General features: G+C 40.3%; 1 protein-coding gene across 4 annotated transcripts in view; it reads right to left on the reverse strand.

Annotated features, from left to right (window-relative positions):
- Positions 1-21,655, reverse strand: part of tpd52l2b (tpd52 like 2b) — a 49,519-nt gene extending 27,864 nt beyond the window's left edge. Inside the window, exons 1-3 of one of the 4 annotated variants that reach the window (XM_048608138.1) lie at positions 21,386-21,655; positions 18,132-18,241; positions 12,890-13,038 (exon numbers count right to left, since the gene is read on the reverse strand). In XM_048608138.1, the coding sequence (XP_048464095.1) occupies positions 12,890-13,038; positions 18,132-18,241; positions 21,386-21,449 (323 nt within the window). In that variant the 5' untranslated portion in view covers positions 21,450-21,655. Of the gene's footprint in view, positions 1-12,889; positions 13,039-18,131; positions 18,269-21,385 lie in introns of those variants that run through there. The other 3 variants (XM_020521913.2, XM_020521912.2, XM_048608139.1) reach the window with 3 other exon arrangements.
- Between the last annotated feature and the right edge of the window lie 3,363 nt (positions 21,656-25,018).

Below are 25,018 nucleotides of genomic sequence, written 5' to 3' on the forward strand. Positions count from 1 at the left end.
ACCTTGTTGTCTCGGATTCTCCAGCATCTGCAGTTCCTACTATCACTGAATTATAAGCTTTCTTTTCATATATGGCTGAACTAAACAGTGAAAAACGTCTTCCTTAGCCGCTGAGCGGATAAGACTTTTGGTTTTTGGTTAAACAAGGGTCGACCCGAAACATCAGCTTTCCTGCTCCTCTGATGCTGCTTGGCCTGCTGTGTTCATCCAGCTCTACACCTTGTTATCTCAGATTCTCCAGCATCTGCAGTTCCTACTCTCTCACTACAACTGATTTAAATGTTAATTTCAGGCAGTAGTTTGCAACGTGATTAGTAAACAAGGTTCTCTGAACAGATACACCCACAATTCTATCCCAGCTCACTTGCACCCATTTCTTAACTATTGAAAGATCACTCACACTTTGGACTGAGGTGATTGTCTTATTCAAATCTTCAAGTTTTTCCAGATGCTACTTTATAGCTATAAAGAGAATTTATTCAGCAGATCATAAAATTATTTCAAAAGCAGACCAAAGGAAAACTTTATGATAAGGCTGTAATGTTGAAGATGACACTAATATTATTTCAAAGATTCGGGTTTGACAGTCCCAGTTGACAACTTACATCATGAATTTTGGCCTGAGTGGGAGCTAGTTTAAGCCACCAAACTTTCAGTTCTTCCCTTGTTCAAAATTTATGTCAACTAATACTCAATGTTTGGAGAAGCTCATAAGACACACATACATTTTAACTCTTTTTTTTAAATTTACTTACTGGAAATTAATTCAACTTTTAAAAATACTGAAGCCACTTGCCAGTGACTTGAAACCACAATCAAAAGATGGCTAAATATTTACATCACTGTACCTTCTACATTCCACAGCACTCAACTGGAGACAATCTGTCTGCATAGCTTCACCAGAAACAATTATCTTGGATGAGTATGGATAGGGACCAACTCCTACCCTATTAGCAAGGCATCCTGACACTAACCTGGATACTTAACTGTGTGGGGACAAACCACCAATTGTAATCACTTGAACAATGGGGCTCTGACTAGGAGAAGAATGCATTCAGGTGTAATTCAATCATCCTGGGCCTCCTGCAGTGCCAAAACGATGCCACCCGAAGGTTGCAGGAACAGCAATTCATATTCCGCTTGGGAACCCTGCAGCCCAATGGTATCAATGTGGATTTCACAAGCTTCAAAATCTCCCCTCCCCCTACCGCATCCCAAAACCAGCCCTGCGCGTCCCTGCCTCCCTAACCTGTTCTTCCTCCCACCTATCCCCTCCTCCCACCTCAAGCCGCACCCCCATTTCCTACCTACTAACCTCATCCCATCCCCTTGACCTGTCCGTCCTCCATGGACTGACCTACCTCCTCCCTACCTCCCCACCTACATTCACCTTTACTGGCTCCAGCCCCGCCTCTTTGACCTCTCTGTTTCCTCTCCACCTATCTTCTCCTCTGTCCATCTTCTATCCGCCTCCCCCTCTCTCCCTATTTATTTCAGAACCCCCTTCCCCTCCCCCATTTCTGATGAAGGGTCTAGGCCCGAAACGTCAGCCTTCCTCTCGGCCTGCTGTGTTCATCCAGCTCTACGCCTTGTTATCTCAGATTCTCCAGCATCTGCAGTTCCTACTATCTCTGAATAGAATCCACAAGCCTTGGCAATATTGAGTCACTGAGCAGTTGGAGTGATAGGGTCATGTAATAATCCAGCTAACCCTGTGTTTAAGCACCTATTTTCTCTGCAGACCAGTGCAAAAGAAAGTGAGGTGCTGAACATGACTATGAGCAAAAACCTCCTTTCTCCATCAAGCTTACAAGGTTTTGAGCCCAGTCTGCTGTCTTGACTATACATGACGTGGAGGTGCCAGTGTTGGACTGGGGTGGACAAAGTCAGAAATCACATGACACCAGGTTATAGTCCAACAGGTTTATTTAAAAACACAAGTTTTTGGAACCTGAAGAACAACTGTGGCTCTGAAAGCTTGTGTTTTCAAATAAACCTGTTGGAGAAGGGTCTAGGCCTGAAACGTCAGCCTTCCTGCTCCTCTGATGCTGCTTGGCCTGCTGTGTTCATCCAGCTCTACACCTTGTTATCTCTTTTGGACTATAACCTGGTGTTGTGGGATTTCTTTTCACATAATCCTGCCAGTGTGGAAACAGGCCCTTCGGCCCAACATATCCACACCAAACCTCAGAGCATCCCAACCAGACCCATCCCCCTATAACCCACCTAATCTACACATCCCTGAACACTACAGGGTAATTTAGCATGGCCAATCCACCTAGCCTGCACACCTTTGGATTGTGGAAGGAAATCTGAGCACCCGGAGGAAACCCACGCAGGCATGTGGAGAATGTACAAACTCCACACAGTCAGTCACCTGAGGGTGGAATCGAACCTGGGACTCTGGCGCTGTGAGGGAGCAGTGTTAACCACTGAGCTACCGTGCCGCCCCCTAACTTTGACTATAAATGTCACAGGCAGATTTTGAACTACTCAACTCAGCAGTTACAATTTCCAGAATGACAAATAAATCATCAATATACAGATGTAAAGCGTGTTAGCACCAAACCCTGAAGAACCAGCGTTTAGCCTAAAGCCAGCCAAGTCACTAACCTTCAAGACCTCGATACCATGCCAAACTTTGCTGGACTTAAGTTGCTTAATCTACCCTCATACTCTACCGCATTTGCACATGCATGAAATTCAAGTGCATGAAAGTTAATATTGTTTATTTTATAGCTATTTTATGGTATACAATAAACATGATCCTTTAAAAAGCACAAGCAACCTGAATGAGTCTTTTATAGTCACATCACAAATATTTAGACACTCAACGACTTGATGTAATTTTATACTTCAATACACACAAATGTCATTAAGTGCAATCATCAAAGATTGGACAAAAAAGCCCCTCTCTTTACATGCAAGCTTTTCCTTTTAAGGATAGCTGTATTTCAGACTTACTCAGGTCCGACTAACATTTCAGACCTTTCAATTCAATTTGTACGTCCTTCCTACCTTTATGGCATTTTCAAACCTTCACTTTTATCCAATCTCAGTTTTAACAATCAACTGCAGGACATGGGTTAGGCCACTCTTGGAATATTGCTTGCAACTCTGATCTCCCTGCTATAGGAAGAATGTTGAGAGACTTCAGAACCCTTTCAAAAGATTTACAAGGATGTTGGCGGGCTGGAGGGTTTGAGCTATAGGGAGAGGCTGAATAGGCTGGGGCCATTTTCCCTGAAGTATTGGAGGCTGAAGGGTGACATTATGGAGGTTTATAAAATCACGGCAGGCACAGACAGGGTACATAGACAATACCTTTTCCCTGGAGTGGTGAAGTCCAAAACTAGAGAGCATAGGATTAAGGTGAGAGGGGAAAAATTTAAAAAAGGGACCTAAGGGGCAACTTTTTCATGCAGAGGATGTGCATGTACAGAATGAGCTGCCAGAAGAAGTAGTGGAGCCTGGTACAATTACAACACTTAAAAGGCATCAGGATGGGCATATGAATAGGAAGGGTTTAGAGGGATATCGGCCAAATGCTGGCAAATCAGACAAGATTTATTTAAGATATCTGGTCAGCATGGATGAGTTGGATTAAAGGGTCTGTTTCCACACTGTACATCACTATGATGCTACAAAGTAATTCAGTAAATATAGTTAACCCTCTTGTTGCTTAACTAACTGTTTTAGTTAGTTAATTTAATTAACTCAACCCACACAAATACTTTGCCTCTCATTTTGATACTTCTTACTCAAGCTCAATAAATGGCTTTCTAATTGCACTTAGTGCTGGTCAGTTTTTGAAACTCTCATCATGCTGTACTTGCTAAACATTTCCCCCTCCACCCCAAATCAACACTACCTGAACAGATTTTCTCGTCCCCTATCTTTGTGGTGTTTGCAATAGTTTGCCACCCAACTGTTGCCATCTGAAGGAAAACTCCAAGGCTTTTTACACGTACATGAGGAATAAGAGAATGACCAGAGAAAGGATAGGGCCGATCAAGGATTGTAAAGGGAATTTGTGCATGGAGCCTAAAGATAGGAGAGGTCCTTAATGAATACTTCTCTTCAGTATTCACAATTGAGAGGGACCTAGTTGTAGGGGAGGACAGTGTGAAACAGGCTGGTAGGCTAGAGGAGGTGGATGTTAGTAAGGAAGATGTGCTAGGAATTTTGAGGAAGTTGAAGATAGATAAGTTCCCCAGGCCTGATGGGATTTATCCAAGGATTCTATGGGAAGCGAGGGAAGAGATTGCAGGACCTTTGGCAACGATCTTTTCATCCTCACTGTCCACGGGTATAGTGCTGGAAGATTGGAGAGAGGCAAACGTCAGTCCCTTGTTCAAAAAAAAAAGGGAATAGGGATAACCCCGGAAATTACAGGCCAGTTAGTCTTACGTCAGTGGTGGGCAAATTACTGGAAAAGGCTCTGAGAGAAAAGATTTATGATCACTTGGAAAGGCACAGTTTGATTCGTGATAGCATGGATTTGTGACAGGTAGATCATGCCTCACTACCTTATTGAATTCTTTGAAGAGGTGACCAAACACGTGGATGAAGGTAGAGCAGTGGATGTGGTATACATGGACTTAAGTAAGGCGTTTGATAAGGTTCCCCATGGTAGGCTCATGCAGAAGATAAGGAGGCATGGGATAGGGGGAAATGTGGCAGATTGGATTCAGAATTGGTTGACCCTTAGAAGACAAAGGCTGGTAGCGGACGGAAAATATTCAACATGGTGCTCAGTTACTAGTGGTGTACCACACGAATCTGTCCTGGGTCCTCTTCTATTTGTGATTTTTGTAAATGATTTGGATGAAGGAGGAGTGGAAGGATGGGTTAGCAAGTTCACGGACGATACGAAGGCAGGTCGCGTTGTGGACAGTGCGGAGGGCTGTTCTAGGTTACAAAGGGACATTAATAGAATGCAGAGCTGGGCTGAGAAGTGGCAGATGGAGTTTAACCCTGAAAATTGTGAGGTGATTCATTTTGGAAGGACAAACTTGAAAGCAGAATACAGGGTTAACGGAAAGATTCTTGGCAGTGTGGAGGAGCAGAGGGATCTTGGGGTTCATGTTCACAGTTCCCTGAGAGCTGCCACTCAGGTGGATAGAGTTGTTAAGAAGGCGTATGACATGTTAACATTCATTAATAGAGGGATCGAGTTCAAGAGCTGTGAAGTTATGCTCCAGCTATACAAAACCTTGGTTCGGCCACATCTGGAGTATTGTGTCCAGTTCTGGTCGCCTCATTACAGGAAAGACGTGTAGGCATTGGAAAAGGTGCAGAGGAGATTTACCAGGATGTTGCCTGGAATGGAGGGAAGGTCTTTACGATGAAAGGTTGAGAGAACTAGGGCTTTTCTCTTTCGAACGACGAAGGATGAGAGGTGACTTGATAGAGGTGTACAAAATGATCAGAGGTATAGATAGATTGGACAGCCAGAGACTTTTTCCTAGGATGGAGGCAGCTATTACGAGGGGACATAGTTTTCAAGTGAGTGGAGGTAGATGCAGGGGAGGCGTCAGAGGTAGGTTCTTTACTCAAAGAGTGGTCGGGGCGTGGAATGCATTGCCGGAGAGGGTAGTGGAATCAGCCTCATTAGGGGCATTTAAGCGGCTATTAGATAGGCATATGGATGATAGTATAAGGTGGGGGTGGAGGTTAGATCGACTTTAGGATTAAGATAAAATTTCGGCACAACATCATGGGCCGAAGGGCCTGTACTGTGCTGTACTGTTCTACGTTCTAAGCGTTGTGTTTCTTTTCTTTTATCCGAGGACACCAAGGCAGTAACATAAAAACAAATTATTTCCTTGTTCTATTAATTTTCTTCCACAGAATTCAGTCATATTTTTCACAGAACAGACTTGATCGCAGGTTATCCCTTGAACAGTCTGTGTACTATTTCATAAGAGCTAGACACAATGATAGCAGGCTGTCTGTTTTAGGAGATTTATCTAAAGTAACTGCCTAGTCAGGAACTGAAATAAGATGCATTCCAAAATAGGCTCAGTATTTTCATTAGTTTATTCACTTACTGGATGTGGACATTGCACTGCCTTCTTAAACCATTGCAGTCCATGTGATGTCGGGAGGGAGTCACAGGATTTTGATTCAGCAAGGGAAGGGATAGGCGATAGTTCCAAGTAGTGTCTATAGGAAGCAAACAAGTGGTAGTGATTCCATCTATCTGCTGCCCTTTCCCTTTTAGGTGGCAGAAGTTACTGGCTTGGAAGCTGCTTTCTAAGAAACCTCACTGAGTTGTTGCAGTGCATCTTATAAATTGGGCAGTGCAGGAGGGAGTAAACGTGGAAAGCTTGAACAGGGGTGCTCTATCCTAGATGATGTCACGCTTCTGGCGTACTGTAGGAACTGCACTTATCCATTCAAATGGGAAGTATTCCATCAGACTCCTGATGTGTCTTGTAGATGGTAGGCAGGCACTGAAAGACAGGAGTCAAGTTAACTAACTATTTACCCCACACGTGCCAGATGAAAGTGGCCCAAGCAAAAAATATGCACATTTGGCACCATGCTGTTGTCAGGTAACAACTTGCCAGCAGAAAAAGGAAACAGTAAATGCTCGGATAATTCCTAGACTCTTGGCTGGAAAGCCAGATGTGGTCCAATATTGAGGGGGGCATTGTAGAAATCTGTTCATCCCATAAACTTGTTTTTATTCATTAAACTAAAGTTACTGCAGGAAAGTCCAACTTTTCTTGTTCTTACTTCTCCTAAAAGGCACCGAGAATGGGAAAGGACAGGTCAAATACTACATCTCCTCATATAACAAACTATTTATTATGTCTAGTCATCAACAAGCTGTTCAGTGTTTTGGGGTGGGTGAGAGAGAAAGAAAAAGAGAAGGGCATGGGGGGGGGGTGGAACGAAGCAGGAGGGGCATGGGGATGCAGAGTGGGAGAGCAAGAAGCACAGCAGCCACGGGGTACAGTGAGAGCGATAGAGGCAGGGAGCCCGAGAGACGGAGCGCAAGAGTGAAAGGAAGAGATAAAAAGCGGGAATAAGAGAATGAGATGAGAAAGGAAAAACATGCAAGCATCTTCACATTCAATTTTCCCCCCAGACAAACACTGCCAATTATGTCTCAGCAACGTTCCACAAATAGTTTTGGTGATGTTAATTGGTGGTTACAAGTTATCCAGAATGAATTCCTACTAAAAAGGGCACTCATCTGATGACCATCTACTCAAATAAGCAGTTGGGGTTCCATCATCTAAATAACTAAAACACAACACTTCCAACAATTAAACAGCATTAAAACAAGCTAATCATGATCATTACAAACATTTGTATTGCTGTTTGTAGCAACCGTGTACAAATTGGCTACCATGTTTCCTACATTTTAACACCGACTACACTTAAGTACTTGCCCCTCCACATTCACTGTGCAGTTCTCAGATCCTCTGTGGTCTTGAAAAGGCAAGAAGTAAGTGCACCTCTGTTTCTTTTTGACCAAAATCCTGGTGAAAATGTACACACTAATAATTTTGTGTATGTAACCTGTCAGCCTGAACAAGCCCATGTTTTGCACTTCCGTGTTTCGGAGGTGACAATGTACATCTGTAGGTGTTGGGACAACAACAGCACAGTATCTTGGGGATACTGTGCTCCAAATGTTTTGTTAATTCATCATATTTCAAGTCTGCACTACCACCTGGGGGTTACTGAGCGGTTGCCACAGGCAGACTTGTTCAAATACTTCAGCCTCTCATGCTCACATCACAAGTCAGTCATAAATGAAGGAAACAGATCCTTTGGTCAAACCAGTCCATGCCAAACATAAATCCAAGGTGAACGAATCGCACATACCTTCTCCTGGCCCATATCCCTCCAAACCTTTCCTATTCATGTACCTAGCCAAATGTCTTTTAAACGGTGTAATTCTATCTGGATCCACCACTTCGTCAGAAAGTTCATTCCACACACAAACCATCCTGTGTAAAAAAAAAAAAATTTTCATCTCATGTCTTTTTTTAAATCTCTCTCCTCTCACCTTAAAAAATGTGTCCCCTAGTCTTGAAATCCCCCATCCTAGGGAAAAGACAACTAATCCATTAATACCATCCACACGTCTCATTATTTTATAAACTTCTTCCAGGTTGTCTGTCAACCTCCTATGGTCCAGTGGCAAAAATAGAGTCCCAGCCTATCCAGCCTTTCCTTATAACTTAAACCTTCCATATCTGACAACATCCTGGCGAATCTCTTCAGAACCCTCTCCGGCTTGATCATATACTTCCTATAACTGGTCAACCAGAACTGGACACAGTATCCCAGAAAAGGCCTCATCAATGTCCTGTACAACTTCAATATGACTTCAAAAAGGACTTTGCAATGAAGGCAAGTGTGCCAAATACCTTTTTAACCACCCTGTCTACGTGATGCAAACTTCAAAGAATTATGTACCTGCACCCCAGTTCCCTTTGTTCTACAACATGGCCCATGGCGCTACCAATAATTGTATAAGCCCTATCCTTGTTTGTTGTACCAAAATGTGATATCTCACATTTATCCAGATTGAACTCCATTTGTCATTTTTCAGCCCATTGACCCATTTGATCAAAATCCCTTTGTAGTCTTCTTCACTGTCTACTATGCCACCAATTTTGGTGTCATTCGCAAACTTACTAACCATACCTTCTACATTCTCATCCAAATAATTTATATAAATGACAAACGAAGACCCTGAGCCCATCCCCATAGAACACCACTGGTCACAGGCCTCCAGTCTGAAAAGCAACCCTCAACCATTACTCTGTGTCTCCTGCCATTAAGCCAATTATGTATCCAATTGGCAAGCTCACCCTGAATCCCATAAGACCTAACTTTACTAATTAGTCTACATGTGAAACCTTGTCAAAGGCTTTACTGAAATCCAAACAAACGTCTACTGCTCTGCCAATCTTTTTGGTAACTTCCTCAAAAAAAAATTAAGTTTATGAGGCACCATTTTCCCCTCGCAGAAAATCATGCTGGCTATCCCTACCCAATTGTTGCCTCTCTAAATATCCATAAATCCTACCATTTATAAATCACCTCCAACAATTTACCCACAACCAAAGTCAGACTCGCAGGTCTACAGTACCCAGGTTTCTCCATACATCCTTTTTTAGAGGTAAAACATTAGCCACCCTCCAGTCATCAGGCACCTCACCTGTACTTATAGATGATGCAAATATTCTGCAAGGGGTCTCACAATTTCCTTCCTTACTTCCCACAATTTTCTGCGATATATTAGATCATGTCCCAAAGATTTATCCACAAGTACTGTAGTATATGACATTTCCAGCATTACAAAAGGTCCACTATTCGCATCGCAAAGAAGCGCAGGTATAGCGTAACTTTGGCCTTGATTTAAATAAATTACACTGTACATTGTAAACTAAAAATTGGGTACAGCTCAAATTCTCATATGGTTTTCTTAAAAGTTGAATGATAAACTATAATTCAGTAAAATTTTAACTCTCAACCAAAAGAGTTGAAATGGTATAATCTCACATGACAAATGCCCAGTGAATTTCACTGTTACTCTGACACAACAGCAACAAGTGTTAGTAGTCTGAAGTTGATATATCATCATGTTAGCATTACTTCTTAATGAACCAAATATAAAAATATAATTATGTGTCATCATTTGAAGTCCATTATTTTGGAGTGAAAATTAGGCTAATGATTTGTTAGATAAATTCAATGTTCAGTACAAGAAACTAAGAAAGAGCACGAATAGGATATCAGAATCCCTAGATCAAATCTGAAAACTTAGCTTATTACACATAAGCGAAGTGGTCTATTTACGTGCTGCACTTTCTAATGTCTTATTATTGAATTGAAACTGTCAGCTGATCCCATTGTTTTTGTTTCCTCCAACCTGGTATGTAGTTCATCAGTGTCAGTCTGGATACTAATACTGGAAGGTGAGTCAATCAAATCTTCTGGGACATACTGAGCGAAACTTACTTGCTAGCATTTTACTGAATCACCAAGCTACCACACAGGAACACCATAGTTAAGTGTAGAAAAGCCTCACCGATAATTTAAAAATTTATACTAATAGAATGCAGTCAACCCATTTTGCTCAGAGCAAAGAAATGTACAATAAAAAACAGAAAACAGCAAACTCAATGCAATCAAAATAGGTACAAATGAAACTGAAATAAAGAGCACATGAAACAAATAAAAGCTAAAAAATTTAAGTCATAAAATTAAGTAAAAGCCTTTACTTGGAGCGAGTAGGGAAAGAAAGCAATTGTCTATCCAAAAGATTTTATTTAGGCTCTTCACCAACAGAGACAACAAAGCAGAAAATGTCTGAGCTGATTCTGTGTTTGTAGAAGCTTAAATTACATTGGAAATTCACTGAACCTACTGGGAATATAGCACAATTTCAAGTATTTTTCCAGAGCAGGTGTTACTCTGATCATTTGCAAATCAAGTGAGCTAAATGACAATAGCTACAGAAACTACTCTACATGAGCTAGTGTTTACTCCATTAAAAGGACATGCAAAATCTTCACAAATCGAGATGAAAAAATAGCAAAAACAGTTCAAATGTTATTCAGGTTTCAAGGAGCTACAGCAAAATGGTGGTTTCACAACACTATCTAACTAACCGAGCACTGTTCATATTAATGTGCCTGAAACAAGTGATCCTAGCTTGCTAGCACTCCAAAGATGGGGCAAAGGCGTCTAATTTTTATTTTAAGAAAAGGGTTTTGTTCATAATTCCAAACTTTTCCCCAATGTCATTCTTTAAACTGCAAATATTTTTGGATCAGCCTATTTAAGAGATGTTATACATACCTCTGAGGCACATGGAGCATGAACTCTGGTCCCCTAGCTCAGAGGTAGGGACGCAACCAATGCACCACAAGAGCCTAAAACTTAACCTTATATACATTTAAAAAAAAACCAACCCTGCTCAGAAGGGTTATGATGTACCTCTGGAGCAGGGGGAACTTGAACACAGCCCTGCTGGTACAGAGGTAGGGATACTACAACTGTGCCATACTTTTCTTCACATGTTCACCTATTTAGGACTGATTAGATTGTACAATGTGAATCAAACTAGCAAGCTGCAATATCACACAATGTAACAAGTTTGTTGTAAACAACCTAGGAATGGAAGATGATGCAATGTACTTCATGAAAAGTCCAAACCGTCAGTAGATCTTTTGTCAACTGGAAATGATTATTTTCCAATTGCCCACACAAATCTAACTAAAGAAACAACATATTTTTTGATGAAAAAAAACAATCCAGCAAAGCAGTGTTTTCATTAATGCTCATGCTCCTTCTTATTCAGCAAATTGAACAGTTCAAAAGAGAAAATCAGAACAGGTTAATAAAATTGCATTTCACCGTAAGTATAGCACACAAAACACTCGACAGGTTACTTGGACATGCCATTCTTCCTAGTTAGTTATCAAAGTTAAAAACAATTTGAAGAAAAATTAATCTACTTATCTGCAGCAGCATTTCCAAAACATGATTGAAATGTTGCTGCATTTATTAAATAACGTGACAAAAACAGACATTTTTGTCTTTAGGTATGTGCACCAATTATGCTGCTGAACTTATTGTACTATAACTTGAGAAAAGTAATTTAGCAGCTTAAAAGTATAAAATTATAACAACTCATAGGAACGGGAATCATTTAAATAATTTGAACTGAGCTAATCATTGCCAGTAGCAAACAAGAATACCTTTGCAACGTGGAGAAAACAGTGGATAGACAGAAATAAAAAGTAAGGATGCACAATTTCGTTTGTCCTTTACATTGATTTCTTCACTTCGTCACATGAAACGCACACACATTATTCAACTGCCTTTTCCGAGATCCCATGCTGCCTATTTATCCCATTTTGCAAAAGCAGAAAGAAAGCTGTTATCATGCTCATGAAGGGAAGCAGGTGCTTGGATGGAAAGCCCCTGCACAACAATAAAGTTTTCATTTTAGCTTGAAGTTGTTCTGTTCTTTGCAGCAACCCTCTTCTCCTTCTTTCTCCCATACCACTGCAGACTCCCAGTCTTCCCACAGCCGTCCCTTCACACTAAGGCTAAAAGGATGAGCAAATGGTGCAGGCCTTTATCCTTGCTACTGACACAAACTTCCAGAGTGGCCCACTCCTTGCAAAGGTCCCAGCCTCCACCTCACTATCCCAGATCCCTCAAAATAATTCAGTAAAAAAGAGACAAGAATTCACAAGTGAAGATAATACTGTAATCTTTTTAATTGTTAAGAGAAATAGGAAAGAAAATAAATTACACCCAAAACTATCCAATCTATTCACTGGTCTGAAAGAAATTGTTAATAATTGTATGCATGAGTAGATCCTAAAGCTAAACTGCACAGTACATTAACATTGTTCATTACCAACAAAGTTGGAATCTACAATTAGCTGCAAGAGTTTTAATCTTGTGGGTAAAGGACTGAAACCTAAATTTCCAAAAACAGCATCACTCCAGCAACTTCATGTTGGAAAATTCAAAGTGATAGTCATGGCCATAAAAATCAGCACTGAAAGCGGATGCTCGACAGAAGTTGGAGGTTTAAGCACATTGATGAAGCACAATAAAAAGTTGTTCACTGTACACACAAGATCAAAAAGCCTGATGTTGAGCTGAAACAAAAAATGTTTCAATGTTCAGAAATACTACATTTTAGTTTACTTATCGATTGTACATCATGTAATTCACATATGCAAATCTCAAAAGGGGAGGAAAGGGCAGGGCACCAATCTCTTCCACATATATCTTAGACACTGACCGTGCTCAGAGTCAGATACCATGATACTATTCATAAAGAATGGTAAACAAAGGAGAAAAATTCTAGTTCTATGTTCCAAGTACTCACGCATTGGATGCTTGTACATCTTGCCAACTTTTGCTCAAGTTTTGCTTGAGCTCAGTGAAAGCTGTCAATCCCAACTTTCTTTTGATCTCAGAAGCGTGTTTTTCTTTGGCAACTAGCACCTGTCGAAGTGTTGCTATTTCATCCTCAACCTACAGAAAAAAAGCCCACAAAGTTCAACTCTCAAATAATCAACTGCTTTTTTCAGTAAGCACATATATGTAAGGAGGCTTTCCTACTAAAGGCAGCGAAGTCCATTTTTATATAAACTTCAAACACATGGCTTAAGTGTGTTTTCCACAATCCTGATAAAATGCTTATTACCAATCCCTGCGTTAATCTGTACATAGTTCATGACCCCAGATAAGGAAGCAACATTTTGAACAAATCCTTGTAATGAAGATTATGTGCAGAGGTGGTTTTGGAAATCACTCAAGGTAGTCCCAAAGCCACAAAATGATCAGTGAACATTAAATATTTGTAAATTTCTGGTAAACAGAATGTTCACTGCAAAAATTAACTTCAGATTCAATTCTGAAGCGCACAAACATGAATTGTACAGATCATGTTACAGAGATATTCAACCAGCACAGGGGCTTTCTTAAATAAATTGGTTCAGCAGGAGGACTTTCACTGCTCAAAGTTACAATCAATATCCAGTGACAAAAACATAAACATCATCTTCAATGCAATACTAATTTGCTATACACTTCAAAGGCCGTTTCGTCCGACAAATTCCCACACAAAAACATGCATCTTCTCTAACACCCACATCAAATTCTATTGAACTCCACCTCTTTAAAAACAGCAATGGAGTAATTTTAAAGCTACCCATTGAGATAAATGCATTAATTCAAAGAGAAAAAGGCTACTTCCACATAATCAAACTAAAAAAGTCTGTCAGATCTCCAAGAGCAGTACGGCTCCTCGCAGTCAGTTAATCAATGACTCAGGGGGCCAAAAAGGAAAGGGAAAAAAGTACAGGTCCATCCTGTTACTAGCCAAGGGAACAGTTGCTGAGTCTATGTTCCTTCCTGTCTCCACCCTAAGAAAGTGATTCATGTTGGAATAAAATTCAGAAAGTACTAGCTACCAGGCATTCTCTCATTCAGCTGATATCATGTATGAAGCAGACTGAGTTTTAGATGTTGGAGGATAAATTCAGATAGGTGGGACCTTCAGATCTCACCTGATGTGTGGGCACAACCATTGCAGTAGGGATTCAATATGTAGCAACCAGGCATAAAATCTGAATTTATGCTTCTGTTCCCCCGGCCTCAAGCCTGCCCCAGCTTAAGAGGCGCACCACAATCAACCTAATGCAGAACAGGTCAGGTATAAAACCAGAGATTTATCCGTATGTAATATCACCACATTGGGTTGCTATAATTACCATTGAATTTACTGCAGAACAAAGCTAAATTTTCAAATTAGTAGAGCATCAAAAGCAAATACCCACTTAAAAATAAAGCATCACTATGGCAACAAACCGGGGTGGGTGGGGGAGGGGTGGCGGGGAGGCTGCAGATTCAGGATTGACTTCCGGAAGCCATTTATCATACAGAATCAGCTCCAGAATTTCTCTTCCAGATTCACAAGGAAGAATTAAGTCTGGAGTCACTAAAGAATAAGAAGTTGATTGCTGCAATGGTCATCTTCCAGGATTCTACAGACTCTGGAACAGTCCCTGCAGATTGGAGGGTGGCTAATGCCACTCCAAATGTTCAAAAAGGGAGGTAGAGAGAAAACAGGAAGTTACAGACCAGTGAGCGTAATATTTGTAGTGGGGAAAATTCTCAAATCCATTGTCAAGGATTTTATAGCAGAGCATTTAGAAAGCAGTGGCAGGATCAGACAGAGCAAGCATGGATTTATGAAGGGGAAATCATGCTGGACAAATCTGTTGGAATTCTATGAAGAATTAACTCAGAGTTGACAAGGAGGAACCAGTCGATGTAGTATATTTGGACTCTCAGAAAGCATTTGACAAAGTCCCACATAAGAGATTTTTGTGCAAGATTAAAACGCATGGGATTGGCGGAAAGTGTATTGAGATGGATAGGAAACTGGTTGGCATGGAGGAAACAAAGAGTAGGAATTAATGAGTCATTTTCAAATTGGCAGCAGTAACTAGTGGGGTGTCACAGGGATCAGTGCTGGGACCCCAGCTATTCACAATAGCTATTCGTGATTTGGATGAGAGAACAAAATGTAACATCTCTAAGGTTGCAGATGATAGCAAGTTGGCTGGGAGGGTGAACTGTGACGAGAATGCAGAGATCCTTCAGCATGATCTCAACAGGTTGGGTGAGTGGGCAAGTCAATGGCAGATGCAGTATAATTTGGGTAAGTGTGAGGTTATTCACTTTGGAAGCAAAAACAAGATGGCAGATTACTACCTGATTGGCTGTAAATTGGGAGGGGGGAGTGTGCAGTGGGACCTGGGCGTCCTTTTTGCACCAGCGCTGAAGGTAAGTATGCAGGTGCAGCAGACGGTAAAAAAGACAAATGGTATGTTGGCCTTCATTGCAAGAGGTATTGAGTACGAGCAGGAATGTGTTATTGCAGTTGTACAGGGCCTTGATAAGACCACACCTGGAATAGTGTGTGGAATTTTGGTATCCTTTACTGAGGAAGGATGATCTTGCTCTCAAGGGAACGCAGCGAAGGTTTACCAGACTGATTCCAGGGATGGCGGGTCTGACGTACGAGGAGAGATTGACTAGGTTGGAATTGTTTTTGCTAGAGTTCAGGCAAACGAGGGGGATCCTTGTAAAATTCTAACGGGACTAGACACTGTCGATCCAGGGAGGATGTTCCCAATGGTGGGTGTGTCTTGAACCAGAGGTCACAGTATGACAGAAGGATGGAGATGAGGAGACGTTTTCTCACCCAATGAGTGGTGAGCCTGTGGAATTCATTACCACAGGAAGTAGTTGATGCCAAAACATTGAACGTATTCAAGAGGCGACTCGGTATAGCACTTGGAGGCGAATGGGATCAAAGGTTATGGGGAAAAACAGCCAGTATTAGGCTATTGAGTTGGACGATGAGCCATGATCATGAAGAATGGCGGAGCAGGCTCAAAGGGCCCAATGGCCTCCTCCTGCTCCTATATTTCTATGTAACATCAGAGTTGTACACAATCATACAGCATGGAAACAGACCCCATGGTCCAACTAGTCTATGCCAACCTTGTTCCCAAAACAAGGTAGTTCCACCTGCCTGCATTTGGCCCATATCCCTCCAAACCTTTCCTATTCACGTACTTTTCCAAACGTCTTTTAAAATGCTGTAACTGTACTCGCACTCACCACTTCCTCTGGTAGTTCATTCTTTACAAAATCACCTCAGTTTACCAAAAGTTGACCCTCACATCCTTTTTAAATCTTTCTCCTCACCTTAAAAATATGCCCCCTAGTTTTGAACTCCACCTCAGGGAAAAGACCTTTGCTACTCACCTTATCTATGCCCCTCATGATTTGATTAACCTCTATAAAAGGTCACCCTCAACCTTCTACGCTCCAGTGAAACACGTCCCAGCCTATCTTTATTGCTCAAACCCTCCATTCCAGGCAACATCCTGGTAAATCTTTTCAGAACTCTCTCCAATTTAAGAATATCCTTCCTATAGCGTGGCAATCAGAATTGTTATGGAAACAAGAATTAAATAGGTTAAACGCTGTCTTCAATCTTTTTTGAATTATTTGAAGCTTGAAAATGTATTTCAGTCTATTAAGTAGATTAAGCAATCAATTGAATCAGGAATGTTATTTCACAAGATGTTATTGCAAAGGTTGCCCTGGTTACTAATCTGTGGCACTTTTCTCTAATTTTTTTCCAGAAATCCTTGTAGGCAGCTAAAATGACATGACACGACACACGCCAGCAATTATTCAAACTGTGAGGAAATTGAACGTACATTTAGACAATAATTTCTCTTAATTTTTAGTTCCACATATTACTTTTCCAAATTCCAAGTATGTCGAACAGATAGGATCAGAGTTGTTGCTGATTAAAAAAAAAAACAACACATTTTTGGGAATCCTAATGGATGAAGACTTTCTATTTTGACTGTACAACTAAAGAACAGCCTACCAGGAAGTGGAAACTGAACACAATACTGTACTGAATTCAAAAACTGCTTGGAATTTCAAAAAGAACTGAGACAGTGCCATAAAAGAAAAACCCAGAAATGCATATCATTCCATGATTATCAGTGATATTTTTGCCATCATTAGATTGCCTACATTTTAGAAACAGACCAAGCAGCAATCATGCTAAATAACTAGGAACAGATCAAAGAGTCACAGATCCAGCAATGATTGCAAAACATCATCCAAACATACACTGACATTTTGACTTTAACTATCAGATTATGACGATATGGAGGTGCTAATTGTGTGTTTCTGGCCTTCCATAGTTAGGAAAAGCCATTAGTTGCAGTTGCACCACACCCAACTTAAATATGACCAACTCATTAACTTGCAAGTTGTCAAATTCAAACAATCATCTTGCACAACCCAAAGTCAGCAAGAGGAATTACTCAATTTTCTGGTAAATTGTTACACTGATTATTTGATTAATTCATTTAAAACTTCAATGCATAGCAAAAAACCAATTTGGTAAATCAATAAAAAGGTCAATGAACAAAACAATTAACAGATGATTTCATTGGTGAGAATCTCAAGTAAATATTTCTAAAAGCTATTTGTGGTGTTCACATATTGAGCTGGATTTTAACTCACTCAAAACCACAAAGTTACATCAAGCACATTACTTTGCGTCTCAGTTAAAAAGGCAATAAAATTCAGCAAATATCTTGAATCACATTGTTATTCATGTGCAGAAGCCAGCCATATGGTCCATCATGCCTGCACCAGCTCTATTATTTACTGCCAATTTCCTGCCATTTCCCCATATCCCTTCACACAATTATCATCCAAAAAAAAATCCAATGCCCTCTCAAATGCCACAATTGAACCTGCCTCCACCAAGTTTCCAGGCAGTGAAGAGCAAGGTATGACAAATGTCATAAGTTAACATCATCTTCACCCTCAGTTACCTATTTAATAGAACACCAGTCTAATGACAAAACACTTTCCATGAGCCCCTGTTGGTCTAGCCTTTTAAATAAAAAGTAGTTACTGCACAGATTTTAAAAATCCCCAAAGAAAATTGCACTGTGACATGAGAGTTCCACTTAGACACCAGAATTGTGTTTACTTCATACTGTCAACTGTACCTTGCAAAGTTCACTGCGGAGCTCCTCTGCTTCAGCTTCAGATAGTACACCAACTCCATCTCCACTTGCAGGAGTATCTACAGGCACATCAGTCATGTTTCCAGGCAGACCTTTGTTGGGAGAGTTAAGGTTGATATCTGTCACAGGCAATCAAACAAACAAGTAAACAGCTAGAAACAGGACTCAAGCTGTAACAATGAACCCAAGCACGACTGCTGCAAACAACTGGACAGCATTCCACTATAAGCACACTGAGCCAGGTACAAAAACTTGTATTAATTATTCTGCTCTTTAGACATTCATGCACAGCTAGCCAATAAGTAGAAAACTAACGTTTGGGAATGGAACAGGAAGAAGGTGACAATATAAAAATTTTGCTAAAACAGTATCAAAAGAACACAAATCGACTGACAGGATAAAGTTTCAGAAAATTAAATAGAAAAGGACAGAGGGTGAAACTTATTTATCCATTAATAACAAAGAAGGTTGAACATTTTTCAATTTCTTTCCCCCCCACACAAAAATGAAGTAGAATATACAACTGTGTACCATCCACAAATAAGATCTGCCTAAATGGAAGGAGGGTTCTTTAAGTGCGATGGTAGTGCCCCTACTTCTGGGCCAGAAGGCGTAGGTTCAAGTCCCACTTGCTCAAGAGATGAGTCATAACATGTCTAAACAGGTTGGTAAAGTTATCTAAATTTTAAGAAATAAAACTGCAGCCTCAACATTTCCTACAAAATTATTTTGAGCATATGAAGGGTCAACAGATTATTTGTAATTTTTCACAGTTTACAATTTTATAGACATCTCATTACACAATTTAAACATCACACTTTACAGCAGAGCCTTTTTGTTCCCAAGTATCTTAGTAAGGGTGCCACTTATACCGCAATAAGTCAATCAGACAAACAGACCCAAGTCTAGGGTAGGTCTCAATTTGACAACAAACTTGTCTCAACAAATCTGAGCTCAGGACGGCAGTCAGTCAGGAAGCTCCATTTCATATTGCTATACTGTGACCCATACAAGGAACAATACATACTTGTATGACAGAGGATAAATCAATTGGACTGAGTTTTGAAATCACACATGGTTTTGTTTTTCTAATTGTTGGCTAGCCTCACACCTGAATAAAAGCAAGATGCTGAAAGGACAGCTTGTACAGCTTTACACATATCATGATTTAAGATTTACAGGGGTAACATAATTTATGAAAAAAAAAATGAAGTTAAAAAGAAAATAAAATCCTGATATTCTACCAAATCTGAAAGTTTACATTCACTGATTTCAATTAGAAAGGCACTGTGTGTAATACTAGGAAACTAAGTCACATTTCCACTTTGGGAATTTCTTTTTCACAGCTGAAGAAAATGTTGTACATATTATTCAGTGTTGTCACAGCTTTTCTGTAAAACGCAATCTTTGCTGTTTGAATGTTACAACTATCACCATACTAAACTGTGGCAAGATAATAGCACTATTGTAAAGCCCTCAAGGCAAACTTTTTGTAACAATCACATTTAACTTTCTGAAGGACATTTTGCAAAGTAAATTCAGCGTTGTCAGGCCTTCTTAAACCTCCCTTCAAAAGCCTATTGAAATGACAGCTCAAGAAACAGTTGTAGCTTCAAGAATCTCATTCTATTGGTCAATCTTCAGGTTTAATAAATTATAGACAGCAGAGTTTCTTGGTGTTCAATATCTATGCTTGCTTTATTGTGCTAGAAAGAAATCATTAAACGTGGGCACAACTGCAATGTCTCAGGTATTCTAAATGAGCACTGCTGCTAACTTCCTCTTGCACCCAACACAAAATGGAACATATACATACAATCAGCAGGCTAGTTATGTTGCATGTAGAGCTTTACCAACTGGAATAAAGTCACCAACAAGAATAACTACAATTATTCTCCCACTTCTCTTGCAAACGCCCAAAAGAATCAACTTTCAGAATTCCACCGTTATCAAAGAAGCAGATTTCTGTTGATCTTACACTCTGTCATAAGATGAGTCACTGCTTGTTCTGACTTGCTGACAACGTTGAGGCTTTTTCACGTGAGGATATGTTTGCATTGAGATTGGAGTGAACTGATAATGAATCAATAGCAATTATGTTTCTTTTACATTAATGGGTTCAGAAACTTAAACAGAATTCTCAAAATGTATCACATATATATATATAAAAAAAATTCTTTCTGCAATGTTGAGCTCTTGTTCCACAAAGTAAGCGGTATTTATTATGCAAGAGCGGGAATGCCACAATTGCAAAGTTCAACACAATGCAAAAATTACTCTACGCAGACGCAAATTATTAGCATTGGTTTAGAACAGTGAATATTTTAGTACAGTGTTAAGGAGCAGCATCTCTTTAAATTTACTTCATTTCCTTACGAGTTAAAGCCAATTTTAAGTAAAACAAGTATTCATTTTATGTTTTTGTTTCAATTGGATAGGCTGACAAATCATACTACCTCAATTGTCTAAGTATTTCATCACGTGTTTCAGAGGCTTAACCGATAAATCACTCAATGGATTATAACAAGTTCCGGTATCTATTCTGCTAAAGATGACGATATTTGTGAGAAAAGGGTGTCTCCAAATCTTTGTGTTCTCAAAGAAATACTTGTAGATTGCTTGCCTTTCCAGTCACATCATTGTCAGTTTTAAGGAACTTGATTTTCTTGCTGTCAACGACATTGTCAAGCCATAGCCTTGTTTCAAAACAAGAGCATTGGGAAGGATCACTTAAAAAAAAGCTCAACTTTTACCAGTATGGGTTTGTGGCAGGAATAAATTCTTACCGTATTTCACGATTTTTCCATCTGCCTATAAAAAAATCTCCATTTTACACGGTGGACAAATCAAACATGTTTTTGGTAGAAGATCAGAGCAAGGATGAAATCAAATACGATCGGAACTGCGACTTGGGGGGGGGTAAATCAAAATAAAGTTATGCCTTCCTGCAAGCTGCATTCTATTTTAATTTCATCTTCGCTAAACTTGGACAGAGGAGTGCTACTAACAAGAAAAAGAGAAAGAAATGGAAGGTTCGCTGATTAGTTATCGCTGCCAGCGAAAAACTACGGTAATCTCAAGTACAATTGATGCGGCTTGTTGTTCTGAGTTCAGCCTTGGCCTAAGCCCCTTCCTGTGCCTGACGCCTGGATCTCTGTGATTTCCGGCTGGGGCAGCAGCCAAGCCTGAAGCGCGCACATACTCGAACAAACGTTTCTGAAATAATGAACAGATGCAGGAACAAGGGCCATCTGCGCGTCGGAATGGCGAGGGTTCTGTACCTTGGTTGGGGGCATCCATGGAAAGAGAGGGAAGTTCGAGCTGCAGTAACTGTGAAATGATGAGAAAGTCCGGGGAGGAAAAGCAGCCAAACAGCCAGCCCGGCGCCCACTACACACGTCAGCCGTGCACACGTCAGCAGCCAGGCCACGTGACACCCTCCCCAGGACAGGGACAAGTTGCAAAGTCAACAACAGTAACCTTCCCCCAGCTCCAACACCTAGGGAAGGGCAACCTTCACCCTGTCCCACCTCTAAAACTCAGAGAAGGCAAATTTATCCCCCCGCCCGCCCCGCTGATCGCGCTTAAAGCAACCCAGCTTGCAGTTGCGAAACGCAAGCAGAAACACTCAATGTCTGTGTGTAGGGAGATAGGGCAAACCTTACATTTCCCCCCCACCCCTGGATTCCTTAAAGCAACCAGGTGCAAAATGTGAAACTCGAGCAAAAATACTCCGTATCTGCGAAGAGGTAGCGTGAACCTTTCAGATTTACTTTTGTTCCAACACCCCCTCCCCGTACCCACCTTATAATAAAGCAACCAACTGCAAACGCCAAACACAAACAAAAATACTCCGTATGAGTGGAGAGAGACAGGCTAAACCGTTCAGTTTTTTTGATTTCTTGCTTCCCACTACCAAAGCAACCTACTGCAAATGTGAAACACAAACAAACATACTCCATATCTTTAAGAGTTTTTTGTAACCCTCGTTTTTTAAACGATCGAGGGGGAAAATGGTGGGCATTAACACGACGCATTTGAGCTCCCACAAGAAAATCTTTCAGAATTGAAGCTAAATAAAAATGGCAAATGTATTTTGTTTTATAAAAAGAGGGAATAGCTAGCTTGCAGAATTAGCCACGTAACTGATAGATTGATATTCCAATATTTGTCAAGTCAGCAGCCAGTTCTGAAGAAGGGTAATAGCTAAAAAGTTGACGGCTCCTTTCCTCCAGACGCTGCCTGGCCTGCTGTGTTCTTCCAGCCTCCTGTTTGTCTACGTTGTCTCTAGAACATGCACCTTGCCTGGTACACACTTACCAGTAGCTAACCTTCCCCTTGCTTCCTCCAACTGCTATTTACAAAAATGCCTTACAGGAGTAGGTCTCAGGCGGGCACACTCCTATCTCTAATCCCTCACATGCAATGAGAATAAGGATATGGAGGCAAATGAGTGTAATGCTGTTTTTGCAATGGGAGATGGCAAAATCAGAAACTGGTGCTTGATCATTGACAGAACTTACATTATTACCCAGCATCCTTTGTACATCTTAATTTAGGAACAACTTCCCACCCCATTGTCCTACTTTTGATCCAAAAGAAGTTATGTTCATTTTTTGTTAACAGTTAGCCTCAACTCCTGCTGGTCAATCACAGCAAGGAAGGGGAGGAAAATTATGAAGAAGAACAGTAGGGAAGACATTTCTTCCTTTTTAACTGTAACTGCAACAATGAAGATAAGGAAGAGGATAGTAAAAAACAGATTACTTAACAGTTTCTGAAACATGATTCTGCACACTCTGTTTTCTCTTTCAATATTAGCTCCCTGTGGTACTTGCTTCCTCATTTTCAAGCATTTGTGCAGAGGCAATTGCATGATATTAATAATGATGTGGCACCAGATGAATCACAGAAGACAAAGGACAACAAAATGAACCTGTGAGTGGCACCTTCTGATCAGAGACTGAGGAGAATTCCAACAGATTCAGTATTATGGGACCCTGAATTAATTGTTCCCCACCTGAAAAATATTGCACTTCCATGCAGGATCTCAGACCAACCTAAAACCGCTTGGGGCATCTGGTTGATGTTATTCTTGAGTCTGTAGCTCATATTATATTTAAATCTTTGACTTTATTGCTCATAGAAGGAATGGCACCTTCATCAGAATCTGTAGTGTGTCCCCAAGTTGAAACATGACTAGGGACCAATCAGTGAAAGAGACCAATCAGCAGGCAAGAGAATACTATTAGATCCTGGAATACCTGTGGAAGTATACCCAACATAATGAGAGGAATAGAAAATTAGAATGGAAGTTGGGAATGGGAATAGTCACAGGTCTGTAAATAAGCAATTTGCAATTATATAATAATTTATTATATAAACTGTCAATCTCTAAAAACCTGAGATATCATTCAATACATTTGTTCTGGTAAGCAATTTTGAGTGTCGATGATATTTCAACTTCTTCCTATTCTGTAGCTAAGCATTAGGCTCCTAATCTTTTACCACATTGCTGAGAATTGAGAGATCAAAGCTGTTATGAATCATTGCACCAAACAAATGTTGTCAGCACTTTTGTCAGACTCCAAATCTTTGGCACCACATTAAAGAAGTTAGCTCTATAGAAGCTCACTCTCCCTCCAATTAAAAACATGCACTTCAATCTTTCCATCAGCAAAACTGGAAATGATGGACCAAGAATTAACTATTTAACTGTAGTACTTAAGAACTGTAGTAGTTTCAATTTTTGTGACCTAAGTTCTGAAGAATTCTCAAAATTGACTAAATGGGTGAAAAGCAAAACACTGTGGATGCTGTAAATCTGAGATAAAAATAGAAAATCCTGGAGAAACTCAGCATCTGTGGAGGGAAAACCAGACTTAATATTTCCAGTCAGAGTCACGTTGGACTTGAAACATTAATTCTCTTTCTATTTCCACAAATGCTGCCAAACCTGTTAAATTTCTCCACCAATTTCCATCAACCCATAACACAATCTGCAGACAGGAATTTCTCCAGGGTCCAGGGTAAAATTGCTCCATCAAATACCACTAATGAAAACTGTCATTAATTACTCTTCAACTGTTGTTTTGTGGAATAGCTCTGAGTGTAAATTAGCTGCAATGGTTGCCTGTTAAACATCACCTTAGATAAACTTATTGTATACGACAAGCTTTCAATGTCCCTGAGAAAAAACACGATATGGAGTAAGTTACTTTTCTTCTTTTTCCTGAATTCCCATTCAGAACAAGTTTCCTGTGGGTGAATCAGTAGGTGCAATGGCATGGCCCTAACAAAAAGCACTTGTCTTTCCTTATAAGAAAGAGTGCAACAAACGTTCACTAAATTAATTCCTGCGATGGAAGAGTTATGAGGAAAGACTAAATAGAATCTGCCTTCATTCTTTGGACTTTAGAAGAATGAGATGTGACCTCATTTAAACAAACAACATTCTTCGAGGACTCCACTGAGTTGATGTAGGAAGAATGTTTCCCATAACTGGAGACTTTAGAACCAGGGATGAAGCCTCAGAATAAGAGCAGACCATTTCACTGAAGTCACAAAGAATTTCTTCACTTGGAGGGTGGTGAGTCGTTGCAATTCTCTGACCTAGAGGGCTGCAAAGTCTCACTCCTTGAGTATGTAAAAGACTGAGATTTTTGGATTTTCATATCTTGAAAACATCAGGGAATATAGGGATAGTGCAGGAAAATGGTGCCAAAGAAGATCAGACACAATCTCATTGAATGGTGAAGTGAGCTCAAAGGGCTGAATGATCTACTCCTGCTCCATTTTTCATGTTCTTATGTACAGTCTCTAACCCTGTACTTCCAACTCTGTGAGTACTTAGCTATATTCACACAAAA

The sequence above is a fragment of the Rhincodon typus genome, chromosome 19 (genome assembly GCF_021869965.1).
Source record: "Rhincodon typus isolate 14 chromosome 19, sRhiTyp1.1, whole genome shotgun sequence".
NCBI classification, from domain to species: Eukaryota; Metazoa; Chordata; class Chondrichthyes; order Orectolobiformes; family Rhincodontidae; genus Rhincodon; species Rhincodon typus.